Source organism: Bombus flavifrons, chromosome 15 (assembly GCF_040668555.2).
Source record: "Bombus flavifrons isolate JBK064 chromosome 15, iyBomFlav1_principal, whole genome shotgun sequence".
In the NCBI taxonomy this organism is placed as follows: Eukaryota; Metazoa; Arthropoda; class Insecta; order Hymenoptera; family Apidae; genus Bombus; species Bombus flavifrons.
Genome location: NC_138456.1, coordinates 11595173 through 11615812, shown reverse-complemented (window position 1 = coordinate 11615812; position 20640 = coordinate 11595173). Strand labels below are relative to the sequence as shown.

At 33.9% G+C, this 20640-nt stretch overlaps 3 protein-coding genes across 11 annotated transcripts; all 3 read right to left on the bottom strand.

Annotated features, from left to right (window-relative positions):
* Positions 1-1706: 1706 nt before the first annotated feature.
* LOC138187410 (atrial natriuretic peptide receptor 1) lies at positions 1707-13274 on the bottom strand. Of its 3 annotated transcripts, none has more exons than XM_069128161.1 (19): positions 12653-13274; positions 11570-11738; positions 9226-9391; positions 8838-8912; positions 8123-8402; positions 7915-8024; positions 7173-7361; positions 6659-6879; positions 6175-6414; positions 5889-6009; positions 5623-5831; positions 5363-5513; positions 4838-4997; positions 4609-4769; positions 4076-4296; positions 3816-3962; positions 3493-3685; positions 2952-3225; positions 1707-2671 (listed from the first exon to the last, which is right to left on the bottom strand). In XM_069128161.1, exons 1-19 carry the CDS (start codon positions 12750-12752, stop codon positions 2376-2378), a joined length of 3483 nt encoding a protein of 1160 aa, XP_068984262.1. In that variant the 5' UTR covers positions 12753-13274; the 3' UTR covers positions 1707-2375. The 3 variants fall into 3 exon arrangements, with proteins under 3 accessions (XP_068984262.1, XP_068984263.1, XP_068984261.1); XM_069128162.1 differs by having other exon boundaries at positions 4076-4242; positions 12653-13273; XM_069128160.1 differs by having other exon boundaries at positions 4076-4242; positions 5623-6009.
* Positions 13275-13277: 3 nt separating this feature from the next.
* TTLL1B (Tubulin tyrosine ligase-like 1B) lies at positions 13278-17767 on the bottom strand. Of its 5 annotated transcripts, none has more exons than XM_069128212.1 (10): positions 17639-17767; positions 17205-17236; positions 16082-16234; positions 15866-15931; positions 15135-15313; positions 14818-15004; positions 14440-14641; positions 14007-14237; positions 13796-13905; positions 13278-13414 (listed from the first exon to the last, which is right to left on the bottom strand). In XM_069128212.1, the coding sequence occupies exons 1-10, from the start codon at positions 17690-17692 to the stop codon at positions 13279-13281; spliced, it is 1350 nt and encodes a 449-aa protein (XP_068984313.1). In that variant the 5' UTR covers positions 17693-17767; the 3' UTR covers position 13278. The 5 variants fall into 5 exon arrangements, with proteins under 5 accessions (XP_068984313.1, XP_068984314.1, XP_068984317.1 ...); XM_069128213.1 differs by having other exon boundaries at positions 16082-16213; XM_069128216.1 differs by lacking the exon at positions 17205-17236 and having other exon boundaries at positions 16082-16213; positions 17639-17756.
* Positions 17768-18189: 422 nt separating this feature from the next.
* Positions 18190-20623, bottom strand: mRpL23 (mitochondrial ribosomal protein L23). Of its 3 annotated transcripts, none has more exons than XM_069128238.1 (4): positions 20222-20623; positions 19816-20095; positions 19567-19737; positions 18190-19156 (listed from the first exon to the last, which is right to left on the bottom strand). In XM_069128238.1, exons 1-3 carry the CDS (start codon positions 20233-20235, stop codon positions 19579-19581), a joined length of 453 nt encoding a protein of 150 aa, XP_068984339.1. In that variant the 5' UTR covers positions 20236-20623; the 3' UTR covers positions 18190-19156; positions 19567-19578. The 3 variants fall into 3 exon arrangements, with proteins under 3 accessions (XP_068984339.1, XP_068984338.1, XP_068984337.1); XM_069128237.1 differs by having other exon boundaries at positions 18190-19737; positions 20222-20342; positions 20413-20622; XM_069128236.1 differs by having other exon boundaries at positions 18190-19737; positions 20222-20621.
* Between the last annotated feature and the right edge of the window lie 17 nt (positions 20624-20640).

Here is a 20640-nt window from a genome sequence, read left to right as displayed (position 1 = left end):
GTCGGTAGCGCTCAGTATTAACGGTTTCGCCAGGTTTTGACAGCTCATAATAGATCACACCCTTCTGATCCCACCAAACACAGAGCATTGTCTTCCGTTCATAGCGATTTGGTCTTGTAGTCGATGTCGGTGATTCGTCTGGATCTACCCATGATCTTTTACGCTTAGGATTCTCAAAATATATACACTTTTCACCGCTAGTCACAATTCGGTGGAGAAATGACTTTCTTTTGTATCTGGCGAGCAGCATTTCGCAAATGGTTTTTCGGTTTTCCTGCTGTCTTTCATTCAGTTCATGTGGAACCTTCTGAATCTTTCCCATAGCTTTCAAACGTATCGAGACGGCTTCTCGTGTCACGTTTAATTGATCAGCGAGTTGTTGTTGCGTTTGAGCGTCATCCTCATCCAACAATGCTTGCAATTCGCTGTCTTCAAACTTTTTCGGTGGTCTTCCACGTTCTTCGTTCCTCACGTCAAAATTGCCACTTTTGAATTTTTTAAACCACTCAAAACACTGTGATTTACCAAGAGCATGCTCACCGTAAGCTTCGACAAGCATTCGATGCGATTCTGCAGCAGTTTTCTTCAAATGGTAACAGAAAATCAATGCTGTCCGCAAATCGTAGTATCCAGGCACAAAATTTGACATGTTCAACGCTATTACAAACTACTATGCTGTTGTATGAAACTTGTATTGTTCCGAGTCGAAAATATTTGTGAGATGTCAACAAAGACTTTTGGCATCAATGACACAGTTTAGTGATAACTACATTATCAGCTAGGGCCATCTATAGGCAAATTCCGGTTTCATACAGACCTGGTATGTTCCTGATATTGTAAATTAAAATAAGACGTCGTTATTCAATTACAATGTTGTTAAAGATTTTATTCGGTAACCTTCTCTTTAGGACTAAACGTGTTACCGCTACCCACATATATACGTATACCTTAACGGAGAGGAAATGACAGTGTTGAAAATGGTTGTTTCTGGACTAGTAGTGCTGCACTATGCGGCCAAGTGCTGAGTTTAATTGACGTTAGCATGTACAAGAACCTATAAAATTAAGGATCTGCCGCGTTTGTTTGTACACTAGCATAGACAAAAACCTATTTCATTGTACGGTTCTACGAAAAAGTTTATATCTACTTTTCTACTCAAAATGGACAAGTGTGAGAATGACAAAATGGCGCAATAATGAAAGCAATTATAGGTTGCCTAAGAAAGAGAAATTAATCGTTTACTATATTTTTTATAGAGAGGAAATTTCCTCTCAGCGTTTTCGGTTTTGTGTTTTAGTTATTGACAATTAAAAATCGGTCAAAATATCCCTGCACGTGAGCAAATCTCCTTACATGAACGAAAGTAGGTCAGCCTAAGCAGCGGGACGCACAGGTATCCTCAAATAATAATTGTAACTGTAATAGTAATAACCAACGATTGTTTTTTTAGTTAATTTGTTAAATATGCTCCTGAATGTACTACAGTTGATTTAAAAAAAAGACAAAGTATTCGCTATAGCTACATTATTTGATATTAAATGGACCTTTCAGGGACATGAAAGTACAGTCAAGAATACACGAATTCGAGTTCATCGACGAAGAAAACGGAACTTCTCACCTGTCTTTACCTTTACCTGATAAGGCAGATTGCAATAGGCTTCTTGCTGTGAGAGCTATTTGTTTCAGATAAGAAAATAATGCATACATCTACATGATATATCTTTTATTAGGAAGTTCAAAAGAAAAAAAAAAAAAAACATTTGATATTACATTTTTTTTGTTTCACATTAATACAAAATACAGAGGTTTGTGACCGATTACTAGTAGTGTTTAACGGAAACGATAATAAAGATAAAGATGGTAATTCTGCTGTAGTCTATTCAGCAAGAAACATTGAGAAAGAAGTTACACTACGTTGAAACCGCGAATAGTTTGACACAGTGAAAGTTGACAAAATAAAGTGTGTTTTTCCATTTCTTTTAGGAAATTCTTATTTTTTTTGTTGACTCTTCCAATTTACTGGAGCTTTACGTAGATCATTGTTGTTAGACAAGTATATTAAATTGCACCGATATCGGTAAGTAGAACTGTTTCACAAACAGAATAAAAATGATATTACCAATTTTTCGAACAGTCATGTCGATCGAAATGAACAATTTAATATACACGCCTGACGACAAAAGCCTATTATAGATTCTTCTATTTACGTATAAATTAAATGTTATTGATGTAAACATCCCGAATCGACATATTGTAATAGGAAAAAATAAAATAAATTTATTATAATTACGAGTCCTAGCTTTAATTTTAAATCGTAAGAACATCTACCATGGAACATTGATTCTTTTTACACTTTACCTTTAAATTTACGAAGATTACACGGTCTGCTGTAATTCGGATAAATTAATGAAAGTATTGTTGTTGGCTTTTGCACCATTTGTATTATTAGGCGGGAAGATTAGAGGATTTAAATTATTGTCCGGCGTACTAACGCTGTGTTTCCGGTATTTCGGTGTTGGTGGCCTTAGATCTGGTTCGGAGCAACCCCTTAACCAGTAAGAAGTTACTCGCCCCTTCCCCTTCAATTCCACTTCACCTCTGAGCTCCAAATCGAATGTTCCAAACTTATCCAATATACATTTTGTTGCTTCAGAAATGTGTATGCGTAGCGCTATATCAAACATATTTAAGAAAGGGATTGGAATGAAAAAAGCAAAAGGAAATATCAGTGATCCAAAGTGATTCAAAGTTTTTTTTTTAAATAAACTTGAAATTAGAATTAAAATTTAATGGTATATCATTATATAGAATTATATTATATAAGATTATATAATATATTATATTAAGATTATATATTATATAAGATTATATATTATATAAGATTATATTTAATCATTATATAGAAATACTAATATCACGAGGTTTTCCGGAAATGATTTAAAATGACTTACGTAGTCCCGAAGACTCCATCCTTGATGCAGTATTTACTGTATCACCAAAAAGACAATAATGTGGCATCTTTTGACCAACTACACCCGCGCAAACAGGTCCACTGTGTACACCAATTCTAACACTGAGCTGTGCATTCTGTTTATGCATTATAGTGAAGGAACGTACAGAATCGAGAATCGCTAGAGCCATCAGGGCAATTTCTCTCACGTGTTCATTGCCGTTTCTTTCTGGCAACCCAGACACTACCATGTATGCATCTCCTATTGTTTCCACCTTAGTTTAATTATATTATATGTTAGTAGCAATGCGAGCATCTTATTCAAAATTGTAATAACTGCATTAAGTTACGGATATTTATGAAAATAAATTGAATAAAATGGATTTTAATCCATATTTAATTAGAATTTTTCATATTTTCATATTTTTACTTTACTTTGGATGTTTTACACATTTATCATCTTTAAATTTTTCATAAGTTCATAAATATCCGTAGTTGAACAACAGCTTTGGATTTAGTTTTAGTAATTGATATTGAAGTACCTTGTAAACATCGTAGAATTCGATGATGCGATCGAAAGTACTGTAGAGGTCGTTTAAAAAATCCACCACTTCCATTGGTGTACTTTGTGCACAGAGAGCTGTGAAGCCAACTATGTCACTGAAATAAATTGTCACGCACTCGAATTGTTCTGGTTGAACCAGCTCTCCAGCCATTAACTGACACGCCACTTGCCTGTGATATTTTAATTATAAATAAACATAGAAATTCTTTTATTCTCGAAAGAAACAGCGTTTAGAAATATTAAGAAATGTAGAAATCTTAAGAAATTTCGGATTTAGAAATATTTTAAATATATCGTTACCTTGGAAGCACTTGATACAGAAGTTCTTCGCTACGGCGCTTTTCAAGACTCAACTGTTCCGTTTTCTCCTCTACAAGGGCTTCTAAATTATTCGCATACTGTTCCATACGTCTTAATAGATCGTCCATTAAATTTTCACAGTAGCCTCTGGAATGTTACAGTTTTTTTTTAAATCTAACGTCATTTTCAGTTTTAGATAAAGGCGCTTTGTCGAAGAAAAGAAATTTGTATTTTTTTTTACGGACAAATACAAGACTTACTTCATAATGCCACGTATAGTTTCGCGAATTGCATGAAATGTTGGTCGTTCTTCTGGGATTTCGTTCCAGCATTTCTCCATAAGGGATAAGATATCAGGTGGGCAGTCTTTTGGTGTCACTTCCGGCCTGAATGATGGCGTTTCTGATGCTGCAACCCGGCCGACGATCTTTGGGCAATTTGTACAAGAATTATTGACAATATGTAAGCGGGAAAAGCTAATCTAACACGATATAAATATTTCAATACTTAACAATATTAATAAAAATGTATAATTTTCAGGATGTGGCATGATACTTGAACATGATTACAGTAAATCACAGCAAATCGCGGTAAATCGCATTAAAAGATTAATCTTTATTATTGTTCTGCAAATAATCATAGTGATTAATAGTCATTAATTTTTTTATTTTTCTGTAATTATCTTTGCAATTATTTTTTTTCTGTTATCAATTTTATAGCTATTTTCTATAATTCTTACTGTAATTGGATATCATACCACATCCTAAAAATTATGTCAAAATTTCTATCATACCTCTTGGGAAGTCATAAACGATTTCACAGATTCGTATGGGCCACCGCGAACCACGATTTCCTCTAGGATGATCGCGAAACTGTAAACATCCCCTTTCTGAGTTGCTGCACTGCCTGGTGTCACAGTTAATGACAACAGTTCCGGGGCGATCCAGAGCAATTCTATCAAACAATAATTGCATAATGGTCAATAACGTTCCATTCATTTTTCATAAACTGCTCTTACGTACTGGTATAATAATTATCATCCATTATTAAGTCAGACGGGGTAGTGAGTGTTTTGAGACCAAAGTCTGAAATTTTTAAGACGAAACGGCCATCGATTAAACAGTTGCAGGATCGAAGCTTTCCATGTGCTGATACCTCGCTGGCGTGAAGATAAGACATTCCCTGATAAAATGAAACTTTTTTTGTATTTACAAAATTCTAGTAATATTATGCAAATTTTATTCGAATATCGATAAATCAGTGAGAAATATAAATTATATGAGTTATAACAAATAACCATGGAAGGCGGTGACGAAATTTGGGATAAACAAATAAAAGAACTTTTACGTAAATTTAGGTAAATTGATATAGCAATGATAATATTTTTTGTTTAACATAAAATATGTAACTTTTATGTAAATTTGAAATATATTATTATCACGAATTATATAACACGACGTGAAAGGGACGTGTTGTTTAACATAGAACTGAAATTCTGCATAGTCGGATGAAATGAACCTGTGACACAATATGTGCACCTGCTGTACCTTAACGATGTCGTGGATTAGAGACATTCGAAAATTCCAATCCAATTTAATCGCTTCGTTCTCTAGGACGTCTTTCAAGGAACCTCGAGGACAATACTCCGTCAAGATTAACACGGTCGGTGATGGAGAACAGAGACAAGCTCCGATAAATCTGAAATTCGTTTGTAACATTTCATCTTGCGAATAACAGTTTGTTTTCAATATTATAACATTATGTTGCTACACAATCTTAATATGATAATAGAATATTATTAACATACCTGACAGTATTTTCCGATGTAACGTCTCGAACTTGTTTAATCTCCCACAATAATTTCTTGGTGACGTCAACTACCTTCTTTTTAGTGACTTTTTTAATAGCCACTCTTTCTCCTTTATAAATTCCAACGGTGGTGAATACCGTTGTTGGAGGTAAGGATTCGCAGCTGAATTGCGATCCACGACGAATACGCTGCTCCAATCCAAAATTCTGTAAAAACAGAGTTGATTTTATTATGTTTTCTTCGTTCGACTCGTTAGTATTCACCTCAGCTATCGCTTGGTGTAGATTAATTTTCGAAGAGAACGGCTTCCCTATTTCTAGAAGCAGTTCTTCAGGTCTGATTCTCCAGGACATGTTGTTCAGATCAGCCGACACCCTTAAATGTCTGCAAATATACGTGTATAAATGTTATTATTCTAGACAAAAGTGTATATTCAACACAAATTTCAACACTCTTGGCAAAAAATTCTATACAAAATCGTATAATATTATATATAATATATAATACCGTGTTACACGATAATGTCTGTAAAATGGAAATATTACTAGCCTGTACAACACACATATTGCGGTAACAGCAACGAGTAGAAACACAACGAGGGCCAAACTGGTATAAGCGACAAAAGTATACGCTTCAGTCCTGGACGTGCAAGAAGGATCGTTTCCTAGAAATCCACACTCCGGAACATCGGCAGGAGGACCTTCTCTTCCTCCGGGCCAATGAATCTTCTTCCCAGCCACGGGACTATATTCTCGATTTAATCCTAAATAGTGCGCAACGACTTCAAACCTAGAAAATTTCGAAGGAATATTAGCATCTGCATAAATCTGCATAAATTTATAGAACAATATCTAATTGCAGTATACGTGATACATATGTATATATGGTTCGTCAAAATTCTGCTTGGTATTCAAAGTAAATTCGAGGGTTTCACAGTGGCGGCGGTTTTGGTTCGAATGTACTCAGTTGACTGATAGAATGGCGGTTGATTAGCAAACGGATCGGAGGAATGGCTGGCTTAATTGACGCTGACCTTCCCGTGATAGGATCTAAATCCAGGATACTGTAGTCCGCGTCGCGATCTCCATTGTCGTCGATCCTCACGTGCCCCGTAATACCAATGAAGTCTCGGTCCCACATTCTCCTCGTTATCGATATGCCGTCTGTGATATCTCCATCCTCGGACAGAGTTTCGTTCAATGCCATTCCGAGCAAATATACGCCATCGTAGAAAGCTCCGATAAAGAAATTCACCTGGAACGCGATAAGACCTGTTCATTGTGCTTGTTTATTATTATTTAGTATTATTATCTATTATTATTAGTATTATTATCTAGTATTATTACTTCATTTTACTCGATGGATTTGTTAAGTTAAAAAGAATTCTTTTAAAATGTAGTAAAAGTTTTATTACGTTCCTTATGTTATACGATGGATATCGGTTTTTTGGCAGTTTGAAAGTATAACACTGTCCGCGAACACTCGTTAAGTATTTATTAGTTTAGTTATCTTTATCCGGTATTTATAGGCTAAGAGGATACTAATACCTCTTCTCCTTCCGAGAAAGAATAATTGTAGTCGGTTTGAGCTCTTTGGCGAACAGTGTCAGCAAAATCTTGAAATCTCGGACTGGTTGGTTGTAAAAGAGATACTCTGAGCAGTGCCTCGTACGCTTTTCTAGCAATGGCATCATCCTCGTCGTCAACCTGCCAATCGTGGTCACCCCAATAGGCTCCCTGAATTTTTATTAAAAAGGGAAAGAAATTTGTTTGCCTGTCTTGTATAACACTTCCGTATATGTAAGTTTTCGAATTTCAATTTCAATTCCAATTAAAGCGTTCTGACTTGGATTTTAAATTTGAATTCGGATTGAACATTTCTAACACGCTAATTTTATTCATCCACATAAATTTCCTCCTACACATATTTAATGAAATTAATCGCATATTTATTTGTATCTGATATGGCTGGCCGGCTGAGTGCCGACTGATTTTAATCGTTTCGCATCTGTAAAGGAAGCTTTGAAGATTTTTCTGCATCGTTTAATTGTGACATTGTTGCACGCTATCTTCATCTACTTTTACTTCATCTATCATTGATTTACCTATTTTAGTTTGAAAAATCGGTCTACTTTCGCCAAGTTAAAGAATAGTGGACGCTTTAAACCATTCTTTCGTATCATAGAAAAAAAATTTTCATAATTTTCAGAAAAGTATCGAGTTACTAAATCTCTTGTCGATCGGTAGCTTATTAACCACCCTATGTTTAGAAGAGAAACTTTCGTTTTACTTGAAATATTTCAACATCGAGGAACGCCCAATCTCCCCTCGTCATTTCCAAGTCGTGAGCAGCCAACATAAACTTTCTAACCAGAGTTCCTCGAACACTAAGGATCAGCACTGTCGGAAAACGAATGACGTGTTAATTTCGAAACAGAAAAAATACGCTGTTAGAAATGTTAATTTGAAAGAAATCCAGATATATGTGTGACGTTTACCTCGTGCATACATACTAGCATCGCGCAAATAATAATGGTACGATTCGTCCTCGGAATTTCCATCGAGTTCTCTCACGAACTTCAACAGCCCTTCTTTTCTTAAACCGTATTCCAAATTTTTCCCGACAGTCCACGAGAACAGATCGGATCTGTCCAATATCAGCGCTACGTGGGACCATCCAAATTCTTTAAATATACTAGAGAATACCAGTCGAAGTCGACACTGGCAATAAGACATCCTTGTTAGAGTTGGATATTTGCTTTTGTCTTTGAAGATTCCCTTGAAAGCAAGAATTCAGGATCGAATGATACATTCTAAGCAACTTTTGAAATATGATTTATAAATTGCAGAAAGTTTTCATTTATTTATTTATTGCCATCTAAAACGGAATTTATAGCTGAAAGATAGATTTAAACTTCACAGATTAAATAAAATTGAAATTATGAAATACAAAAATGGACTTATCGCCTCTTTTACCTGTGACTTTCAGTTATTTTATTCGCGCGTATGATATACGTTTTAGTTTTATATTAGTCGCGTTAACAAGCGCGCGACTAATTAAGAATACTAACGAAGTCGTAAATAGGGATGCGGTATCAGGAGAAATATCTCGTGTTCTCTTCCACCTAAATGCTTCCGTTACATGCGATAATTAAGCGAAAAACGCGATCAATTAACTTAACGAACATAGAAGCATAATTACACTCTCCTTACCGAGCTTTCATTCTTCCATTTATTGATTCTCCCAAGGATACCCGATGTTACGGACAGTTCTTCCTCCGATGGCGGCTTCATCGAATTGAAAATGTCGTAATATGAAAACGAACAGCGTTATGTAAATAATTGTTAACGAGTAGACTACGGATATAATTATATAATTTTATTCGTGCAATTCATGCTATATATATTATCTTCTTTGAACTTTCTATTAACTTTCTATATAATTTAGCAGCCGATATATCCCTAAGAAAATGTCTGAGTTATTGTTAGGAATGTGGAGAGGATTGGATTTTTAACAATAGATACAAATATCTTCTAAAAGCGTAAAGGTTCATTTTCTGTTTGTCTTTGACGAGCTACATCGAATTAGAATGATCGATACTTGGTCACCCATTCCAGTGATTATGGGAGTGTTCCAATAGGCGGCGAGTTTTGCCACGGGTTCCAGGGCGAAAGCACAGGCTGGACCGATAAACGCGATCACGTTCGCCCGGAAGTGCATGTCAGCGGCTAAACCTGGTGCCGCGGATCCACTACACGACGGATAGCTGCGAATCATAGAGTTGCAGTTTTTAAAATTTCATTAATTGATCGTTAATATATAACCGTAAGGTTATATTATTCCTAGTTAATTAATAATTTTGTCTTTTAAAATTCACAATCCCGTTGAATAAAGTATGAAGTTTATAAAAAAAATCTACAAAACGAAACAAGATTAACGAATAGTTGTAGAATTGTATTGTACCTGGCCAATTTATAATTCTATTTTTGCATTCATAATTCTACTAGAAATTACGATGAAAAGAATTCAAAATGGAAATGTATCGAATATTAGAATAAAAAACAAACAAACGTGGTATTCAAATTTCTATTAAAAGTATGAAACTTTGCATTTTTTTTCAACGTTTCGTAAATATTACACGGCAAACAACGATTTTCTCGTATTTGTCTGAAAATTGAGAAATTCCTTAACAACGAAAAGACACGAAGAAAAAGTTTGATATAACGTTAAAAATCTTTTCTCCTTCGTTTGTCAAATATTATCTATTACAAAAGTTGCGAAGCTTGTTTCTTCGTCGTTCTATATATCTCTTTGGATCGATCCAAAGGAAGAAGGTCCGCTTTAACGTGACCTCCCGGTCTACTATTTGTCGGCAATCTTTCAGGATCACGTGTTTTCCTGTGCGCCGTTTTCTCCGCAACACGATCCCATTCGAGTCGACGACGGAACAAAAAGGAAGCGTGGGACAATGGGTTGTAGGAATCAAACAATACCGGGAAAAGGAACAGAGGGCAAACGAGTTGATGGATGATGGTGTTTCGTCGTGCAAACAGGTTGCGATCGAATTACCGGTCCAAGGGAAAAGAGGAAACGATCGAAACAGGGTGTTGTATACGAGAGATATCCCCGTGGAGAACCCGTGGAACGTTCGTAACGCACCTACGACTCGAATGATCGATAATTGTTGGGGGGGCTGGCAGAATGCAGCGTCATTTCAAGTGTAAAGTACCACTCGGAAATAATGATAGATTTAAATCGCACCGTTGAATGGCCAATGATTGGATATACCGGTTGATCCTAGGGATATTATCACGCTCGGTCATCCTTGCCCTTCGCTACCTTCGTTAACCGATTGTGACGTGGATTAATTCGTTCTGTCGAATTAGTCTAATTCTACGTCGTTCGATCGCACAGGGCAAACCTGGCACTCGTTGGACTTTTATTAGTTTTAGATTTACAGCGAAAGTTTGATATTCGATATCTGATATTTGGCATCGATATTTTAGTAATCGGTACTTGTTCAGCACTTGATGGTTTTTATATATATTTTTTGATATTTTAATCGAATATGATCGGGCAAGAACACGATAAATACATTTCTGTTCGTTTCCCGGTTTAAAAGTTATTTTATGACTAAATAATAGTATTTTAATATGACGCACAATGCGAAATTTGAACGAGCCTTCGGGACAAAAATCAAAATTCGCTGGCCACGTCTGCAGGCCACATTTGCACGTTCGTAGGTCACGTTTTCACACCAGATATACATGTTCGCAGACCAGATACGCACGTTCGCATGTTTGCAGCTCACGTTCTTACACTGAAGGTAGAAAATGAAAACGATCTGTTAGATCTGTTAGACATAAGCTTTTTAAAAATAGCTCTTAAGGTGACAACATTTTGTAGTAGCCAAATATACAACCATAACTCTGATACTCCTTTATAAAAAATTGAAAACGTTGATATTATTTTTAACTTTTCAAAATTTACTACATTCTCCAATTTTATTCAAATTTCAGACGACTAATCTCGTTTCACCAAACAGTGGTCACGATCAACGAGTCACGGCATCGAAGGCCTGTCTTTTGTGCAAACGGCAAACGTCTGTCCAATTGGATCAATGTAATGACATGGAAGCGATGAGAACGCGTGGTCAAAAGTGAATCAGTTTACACAGGGTCGCGCGTAATACACGTAATCTAGGGCACAGACACTTTATTCTACTTCCCTTATTTTTCTTTCATTTTACGTAAACAGAAGGTCAATTGATAGAACGCACAAACAAGTACGAGAAGAATTACGAGCGAATTGTCGGCAAACAAAAATACGACGTAAAACCAACGACCCTACTACGCATAAACATATCTAAACGATTGGTCGTCCAAGGGTCAAGAAACGGAGGCTAGGAAACGTATCGATGGGATATTTTTTACATTCGTCTTACCTTCCTTGAACCTTGCGCAACTTTACGTTGTGCACGCTTAAGAAGTCATTTACTTCGGCCAAAGCCAAGTCGACGGCTGGACCGCATCTCTCCAGATCGAAAGGACTATTCAAGCGAGAAGCCATAAGAACGCCTACGTTGTACACTCTTGTGGAATGTTCATCATACGCTGAACAAACAAATAAAACTGAATTTATACCATTTGAAGATCGCAGTTATTCTACATTATTGTTCTCTTTTATTTTAATGTCGCTTTAAGATGAAAAAGCAGCATCTTCGCTCTTGCAAATATCGATATTTCGTTGCATATCTATTGGTCTTTTTAAAATCAATTTTGTTACGCTCTAATAATAAAGCACGTAATAATCTTTATTAGCGACTCTGTAATTAAGTTATATCTTGAAAAAAGAACAATCTCTCGATTGCTGATATAGATATGAGTACAAAATGTTTAACGAAGCAACCAACTTGCTTACATTATCTGAATTTGATTTGATAAGGACGAATTTCTACACTTTTTCATAATTAATACAGCTTGTTGGAATAAATTAATAATATAAACTCGTATTAAAAAAAAAAAGTGGTTTATGGACATGTATTTAAACGTGATGTATATCAAACGCCATCGCGCTCAACAGAAACTGGATCGAGACCCAAACAAGTAGAAGAAGTCGTTGTTGTGTCAGCCATCGAAACAAATTGCACAGAAAGTATGTTTATTTCATTCATACGCACAACTGCTTGCTACATCAGAAAAACGAGGGTCGCCAAAGGTTGTATGTTTCTATTAATACTAATTTTTATACTTTTTAATATTTTATCCTTCTACGATCCTTTTCCACTCTTTTACGTATAGTTATCGATGGATCAACGATATTTTTAATAGTTAAAATATTTTTAATAAAATTGTAGCATTTAATAAAAATACTTTAACCGTTAAAAACAAACTGTTGACCTACCATTCATTAAAAAAAAAAAAAAAAAAAAAAGAAAAGACTGACGTGCTAGAATGTATTTATTCGATTGTCCATTTAATTAATACGAATATTATTTAAAAAATTTAATAGAATATTTTAATCTTACCTGGAGTAACGTTGACAAAACCCATAGTCTGAGAAATCACTGCGATTACCAAAAACTTCGTACTCACGGACAACACCTGTTTGCATAAACTATTCTCCATTCTTCTCTGTTGCGATTATTTTAATAGTTCAAATCGTTACATTCGGTTAATAAGAATTATTATATTTATAGCAGCAAAGGTTGAAATTAAATAATTATTATTAACAAATTCGAGAAACTTCTCTTTTATTGGATTAGTATAATTCTATCATAACTTTCGGGTAGCGTATCGCGTGACGGAATACCGGTTAGAACATATCTAAACCACCCCCGAAGAAGATTCACCCTTATATACCGATTGATATAACGCGTTCGTGTCACTTCGTCAAACATTTGTTAGAAGATTTAATGCCTTGGATGTTAGCACACGTGTGTCTCTTTTCTCAGGGGAATCACGGCAAGTTACGATAAATTGTGTTGTACGCGAGCAAAATAAACTGGAATATATGCATTTCGAAGATTTGGTACATGCGCCTTGACGATTAAAGCAGGCTATGCCTGTTGCTTCTACGCATGCCTCGTGATCCCACCTTTCGATATTTTATCCAAAGGACACTTTTTCTCGTTGTTTAGGAATAGTGGAATATTTATTTCCATTTGCTGGAGGAACTTCGATATTTCCCAGACGAATATTCTTTCTCCTCTTGAGCGACGAGTTCTTCGTCCAGGAGGAGCTCGAAATTCCCCAATGCTTCCGGCGGTGGACATTTGTTCCATCTTACGCTGTGTACAATCGTGTTTTGATTGAAATTGGAAAAATCGAGTTTTTAAAAATAAATGAAGATTACAGAAGAAACATGATAACCCATATTTTCCATCTTCCATAGAAGACCAATTTTTAAATTCGATATATTGTCAACCAAATCCACGTTACTATCATTTTATTTGATTTTGCAATTAAATATATATTTTTCTGATCTTCATTGAACGTTTTCATTGATCTAATCTAGTATTCGTTTCTTACAAAATATCATAAACCTATCTTCTACTTTCAAAAGGCTTATATCTTCAAATTTATCAAATTTGTTTCCAATTTTTACAACTACTTTATGTTACAATATTTCTTTATCCCGTAAAGGAATTTTCTTCAAATGTGACACTTACTCTGGGACACCCTCAGGTGGTACGACGATTGAAATTATGTTGTCGATTAATTTGTATTTTAAGATTCGGTCGTTTACTGTAGTGGATGTCAACGACGGAGATGCGTTCACCTGTAGGAAATGTAGGAAAGATTGGTTACCAGAAGAAGAAGTAAGGTAAATGATACTAAATACAGTTAAATACTGAAAGGATTATTAAGAAATTAAAGAACCTCGATAAGCCACGGTTTAAGATCATTATCGATGATGATGTCGTAGCCGTAGCACTCGAAGCAGTGTCGATCGTTTGCCATAACTGGAGCGACAGCTTTCAAAGAATGCACGATGCACCAAGTGATGTTTGCGAATAGCTTTTCCGTGACCGCTTTCCCACGCGTGCTTTCCAAGTATAATCTCAAATTGTGCACGCTTAATTTACCACCATGCTTGCTATTATATTCTTCCTGGAATATTCGTATGTTTTCAGAACTCTATGTTGTTCTCGTTTAGTTTTTCTTATATTTCGTTCTCGAATTTTTATACATTTATGCAAAATTTAAATTGTGTAAAAGTGTTTATAAAAATACGAATTTGCATTAAAATCCGCAGTCTATTTATATTTATATATTTTTCCTTTCTTTGCAGAAACAAAAAAAATTCACTTACACCATGCTTTTGCACAGACACGTTCGTGAGATGAACATACATATTGTCTAATTCTTGAATACTGGTGTCGTACTTGACTGTACAAAATCGGCAAAATCCTAGTTTGAAGAGATACGCTTTTAATGGTCGAAAAGACGTAATAAGAACGTATAGCCTTAGATCAAACTTTTTTCCTCCTATTAGAAGCGGATTGTCAATGTACCTATGTATTTATTTTGAAAATAGGAAAATATTTTTCATTTCAACGTTCTTCATTTAAGTTATGTTTTAATATTATTAATTTAGCATCCATATATTTATAATAAAACTATAGATTTTTTTCAAAAAGCTTCTCAATTTTAACATAAATTAGATGAATTGTAGAGGATCATCTTGTACCTGGATATTACATACGATTCTTTCGTTAAATTTGGATTGAATGGGTTTTTTGCTTCTCGAGACCATTTCTTCAGTTTACTTAATTTATTGATTAGAAATATTCCAGCGCCTTGTGATTTGCCGCACGGTTTCATAATCCACGTGCTTTGTGGTGATTTTCGGTATTCCTCGACGAACATATTGTAGTCTAAAATAAATTTATCTTATTAAGTATTTCAACTATAATAATAACTTATTATATACAATGGCGCTGATATTAATATTCGGAAGCCATATATATTTATAATACATTATACTATATTACAACAATATTTTACCTGCCGGTAAAACAAACGTGATAGGTATGAAATCGAGATAAAGGTATTTTCCCGGGCCATCTCCTCTTTCCGCTAAAGGATTTCCCTCGCGCTCCAATTCTTTCCGGTAGCGTTTTATATTTTTCACCAACAAGTCTTTTCGAGTTAATTCGTAATGATTCGGGAAATGATTAATTATTCTACAAGTTGAGATACTACTTAAATATTAGCCATAAGAAAATTGTACGAATATATTGTGTGTATCATACAGATTTTTTTTTTAGATCTGATTAGCGTTATAATAATAAGATACGACTATAACGATTATATTGTTTAAAGTTTGAAATAAGCATGAAAACGTACTTAAAAGTTGTAAATTATTTGCTGCAAACCTATACTTGATAAAAAAGAACTAGAATAAAACATGAACAATAGTTTTAAAGGTAGAATTAGTGGTAAAGATGATGTCATCAAATATTATTATTCATGTAACAAATAACTGCATATACATGTTCAACTTCGTTTGAAATTTCATCAATTAAATCACGATAGTGTCTTTATCAATTAAATCACGATAGTGTCGTATCCTATTATATTATTAATGAAAATGAAAAGTTTTGTATGATACACATAATTCAGGATGTTCATAAAAGTCTTATACGAGTGTTAGATACTTTCGTGCGTCACTAAATATAAAATAAACGATGAATATTTAAAAATTGCATTATGTTTTAACAAAATGGATATTTAACTGTTTATCGTCCATCCTATATCCTGTTTCTACACTGAATATATTCCTGCACGATTGCGTGACTGCCCTAAAATAATTTTAAAAGCTTGTGTAACTTTTTCTTAATTCATTCCTTTCGTAGAATTTTCAAATAATACAAGTCAGAATAAAAACATTTGGATAATACAATTTTATCTCTTACTTCTTTTCCTTCCGCAAAATAAAAAGTAATTATTACCAATAAAAATTCCAGTCATCCTCCGGACCAACTTGAACCCATCCCCTCTTCTCGAAATTATGTACTATTACAGATTTATCCACGTCCGTGCAAAACGTCACTTTCGTTTTGTCCGTTCCACTTGCCGATACTCTGTAAATGTTTAGAACTTTTCTAGAAGAAGAAGAAAAAGATAGCTAATCATTTGCTTTATTTCGTATTGTTTAACCCTTCAGGGATAGCACGCGATTCTTTTCGTAGGACCGAATATATAGGATAAACAACCGAAGGTATAAACACCATCGAAAATACGAGATACGATACGCTTTACAAACAGAGAACTACAACAGAGATAAACGCATAGTCCAAGGATACAATAGGCTGGGGCCCGAAAATAGCCAAGCAGTCCGTGCACATTGTACAGACACCATCCTTGATGGGTTAAGTCTTTTTCTTAATGTTGTATCACATTCGTTTTCGTTCTTGTTTACCTGCCGTGATTGTTAGATACGCTTAAATTTGTGACACGTTTATTTTCAGCTATTGTACCGGACGCCATGGTTTTCGATGAGAAAAGTTAGATCGATTCACCGTGGATACGCGAATTTTGAATGCATCCAGACCCCGCGCATCAGGAATGTGATAAACAAGCGATAAAAATGAATCCGGAATAAAATTTGAGTCAGATACGCTTTATGCTTACGGTCAGATACGGTTACTCTTTCACATTTAATTTACGGTATATTACTACTTGTACTCTATTTTCTTCTTAACATAATTCTTCGTAACATAATTCCATAATTCCTCCATGCTTATTTAAAATTCAAATATTTTAGAGCATGCGTTGTTAATATTATTTGATCATAGCTCGCATTAATATTAATTATATTATTTACATATAATCGCAAGCATCGACAGCAATGGCACACTGAGATATTTTTGATTCCGAACAGTAAAAGATATAAACGGCACACAAATATATGAGAAATATTTTTCCAAGAAGAATACAAATTGACTCTGTTTAGTAATGCTATATTTAACATAATTTGAATTTGAACAATGAACGGATAAAGAGAAGACAATTTTTGAAACGTTCACAAATGATTCTCATAACTTCAGAAATGATTAATCGATTACTCCGTACCTGTATATATCTTTGAAAAACAATAAAAATACCTGTAAAATATTACGTCTTAAATATTCGACAACTTACAAAATAGGAAGCAATTAAATTATAAAAAGACAATGAAGAAATATTACGCTGTTGTATAGATTATTGTTGTTAGCCAATTTATAAAAATCATCGAATTAAAATGTAAAGGTTACCGCCATTTATAAATATCGTTGAAAAACTTACTCAAAGCTTCTTTAACTTTCTTTCTGAATATCTAATTTCAGAATCTTAAAGTAGATACCTTAAAGTATTTGAATGATTTTTTCCAAAATTCCCTAAACAAGTAAACGCGTGAAAAATCACATCGAGACACCTCGGAGACATTGTACCATATTGGAATTAACAACGTCTCTATATATGTAAACTTCTAATTAAATCGATCAATGGGTCGATTATCGTTTTACCTTCTCGCCATGTCTACTTCCGTTACAATATACTCTCAATCTTAAATCGATCATAATTTTCAAAAGTTTGACCGTTTTTATTACAGAATAATCTCTGCGAGAAGAAACGATTAATTTGGTTATACTGTGACAAATCAACACGTTCGATCAAGCTCGAGTGGTTTGACTTCGCGTTAAAAGACAACCGGCAGATTTCAAGTATGTTTACATCGTTCTTATTTTCTTTTTCCTATCTGCCTCGATTGTACGTTTCATGTATCAGAAACCCGCTAGCGTCACAGTAAGAAAGACGTATTTGATCGTTTAGCTTTTCTATTCGACAAAGAAGTTGTTTCACATTTGCAATACTTCCAAATTGTGTTGTTATTAAATAAATTCATTCCTTTGAAATTTTCGACTGTCCTTTTAATCCGTGTGATCATATTTTATAGTGGTTTATTTCTTATTCGCCGCGTCGAAAAAACAGGTAACTTGAAAAGGGTATGTATGTATGTATATTAAAAATAAATTATTATACTGTATGAAGATATTTAAGATTTAAGAAGACATAGTATAGATATAAAGGCTTTTATAAATTATTTTATTTTGGATTTTTGTTGTTATCATTGACAAGATTCATTTTCTGGGACTTGTAACATCCTCTTACACGTGTTAGATGCGTAGATGCGTAGATACGAGCATCGTTTTATTTTGTTGAAACGATACGAATTAAGCGTTAAAAGCGAGTCACAAAGAGACGATTATTACTTGCGAACCGGAAATTAAACGCTGCTTGAGAGCACCAAAAGCGTCGTGGCTATACGAGTGAATCATATTTGCGCATAGGTATTTGTGTCATGAATTTACGATTCGAAATGCGTCTTTCATTAACTCTACATTTATTAATGTGAACCAAACGCATCTTAGAAAGTATTAATTAAATCGAAACGAGTTTTCTTTTGTGCTCTGTTTGCTATAATATTGGACATATTTCATAAGGAACATACGAATTGTTCTTATTATATATATATTATACTATATGTATTATATTTGTTATTATTATGTTAAAAAATATTTTTATTGTAAATATTGAATAGTGAACATTGTATGATTTAATTAGGAATAGACAGCCAAAATGAACGTCAATTTGAATTACAATAATTATGAAAGAAGAGTGGCCAGAGGAAGAGGGATAGCCCGAAGCAATTTACCTGCGGATAGGTGCCTTTGCCATAGACCATACACTGTCGTGTTATGTAATGTTTGTGGTTACTGGACAAAGGGCAGAGTACGTTACTTTTGTCCAATTCATCCACAGGTATGTTGCCTTTGATATATCATACTTTTAAACAAAGTACAAAGCAGAAGAAATCATTTGCACCTACTCTTTCTATCTAAATTTTCATTTTACCCTTTGTAATTATTAGTTAATTTCTCCTAATTATTTACTCCTTTCTTACAGGTAGTTTTTTTGTTTGATATTCCACAATGTCCCCAATGTAAATCTTATGGTTTTATGTTGAGCGAATATTGAATCGTCTGAAAACAAAATGTATACCTTGCATAATAGTATATGAATTACATAACAATACATAATACATTATACTATACATATACATGCATATACATAATGATTTATTTTGTTATTGATATGTAAGTATACATTCTACATTTATTTTCACAATTATTTCTAGTACAATCATGAAGTATGTGTAATGTTTTGTTATATAAACAATCATATCAATACTAATTTATATTTTCAATTTGTTCTTGAAATTTAGATGTATACCTGTATTTATTTTGACTATTTAATTCAATCATTTCTAATGCAATCACCAAATATTTATATTAAAATATTGTGATAGATGTAAAAATAAAAAAGGGAAAATACAGATTAATTTGGTTAACATTAGACTTCATTTATTGTTGCAACAGACTAGCAAATTTACGTTTTTGATATTTTACGTTGCGAACCAACTGGGAAAACCAGGTGTTTTGTTCTTTTCTGTAAAGTTCTGAAAGAGCTGTTCTACTTCGTGCAATAGTTTTTCAGTTTTATCTTCTTCTTCTTTACTTCTTTTCTGAACTATATCCGGAAATGTAAATGTTTCGGTCTTAGGCTGAAATCGTACAAAATGTATATGTTAATAACGAAGATTTACTTTTGTTAAAAATTGAGTTTTTATTTTAATACTTACTAGAGTAACATAAGCTATTTTCACATCATCCTCTTTAACAACATATTTAATGCCTGTAGGTATATAAGTTCTTCCAAGAGCAATCCTAGTACGCACATGGACAGGATGTATGTTATAAATTTTTTCTAAATAATTCTTCACATCCAATCTTGTCATCTCCATAGAACAGTGAAACTCTACTACATTTTTTGGTTGGTTATGTTGTGGTTTTATAAGCTTCAACCAAAAGTTTGGAAGAAATATTCTAAGTTGTGGATTACCTTGCTGGTACAAGGGGTACCTGTTAAAGTAGATAAAACCATGTCAATAAAATATAAAATAGTTAAACGATTCATCTTAATATACAATTTTCAAATGCCTTCTTAAATTTCCGTTTCATTCCTTAATAACAATAATATGTACTTACCAACGAGTAGACATTTTATCTCGTTAAAAAGATCAAAAATTTATTTACAACAGTAACAATTTTGTTTATAATAACAAACTTTTGTATCTTAAATATGTATATATCACAAATAAACAATGTTCTGTAATCAATACATAAGAGGTTATGTTATATAGGTTATGTCATAGCAGAGAGGAAATGGAAGTGCTCACACTCGTAGTTCTAGTTGCTTCACAACACAGACGCTGCACCATAGGGCCAAATGCTGAAGGTGACCCACACTAGCATATACAAGAATCTATAAAATTAAGTATCTGCCCTGTTTGGTTGCACGTTAATATACACAAAAATTTATCGTATTCTACGCTGCAGCCTATTTAATTATACGGTTCTACGGAAAGGTTTATATCTAATTTTTTTATCCCAGATAGACAGGTATG

Excerpts from the sequence above, each read along its gene's own strand:
- LOC138187410 (XM_069128160.1), bottom strand. The coding sequence starts at position 12,752 with ATGGAGAATAGTTTATGCAAACAGGTGTTGTCCGTGAGTACGAAGTTT. Across the intron at positions 6,010-6,174 it reads GCAATATGTGTGTTGTACAG|ACATTTAAGGGTGTCGGCTG; the intron begins GCTAGTAATATT and ends GTATATTTGCAG. Across the intron at positions 4,770-4,837 it reads GGATGATAATTATTATACCA|AATTGCTCTGGATCGCCCCG; the intron begins GTACGTAAGAGC and ends ATTGTTTGATAG.
- TTLL1B (XM_069128212.1), bottom strand. The coding sequence starts at position 17,692 with ATGATCGATTTAAGATTGAGAGTATATTGTAACGGAAGTAGACATGGC. Across the intron at positions 16,235-17,204 it reads TTTTTCAAAGATATATACAG|AAAAGTTCTAAACATTTACA; the intron begins GTACGGAGTAAT and ends TTCTTCTTCTAG. Across the intron at positions 14,642-14,817 it reads GAATCGTATGTAATATCCAG|GTACATTGACAATCCGCTTC; the intron begins GTACAAGATGAT and ends ATAAATACATAG.
- mRpL23 (XM_069128238.1), bottom strand. Across the intron at positions 19,738-19,815 it reads AAATAGCTTATGTTACTCTA|CCTAAGACCGAAACATTTAC; the intron begins GTAAGTATTAAA and ends GTACGATTTCAG.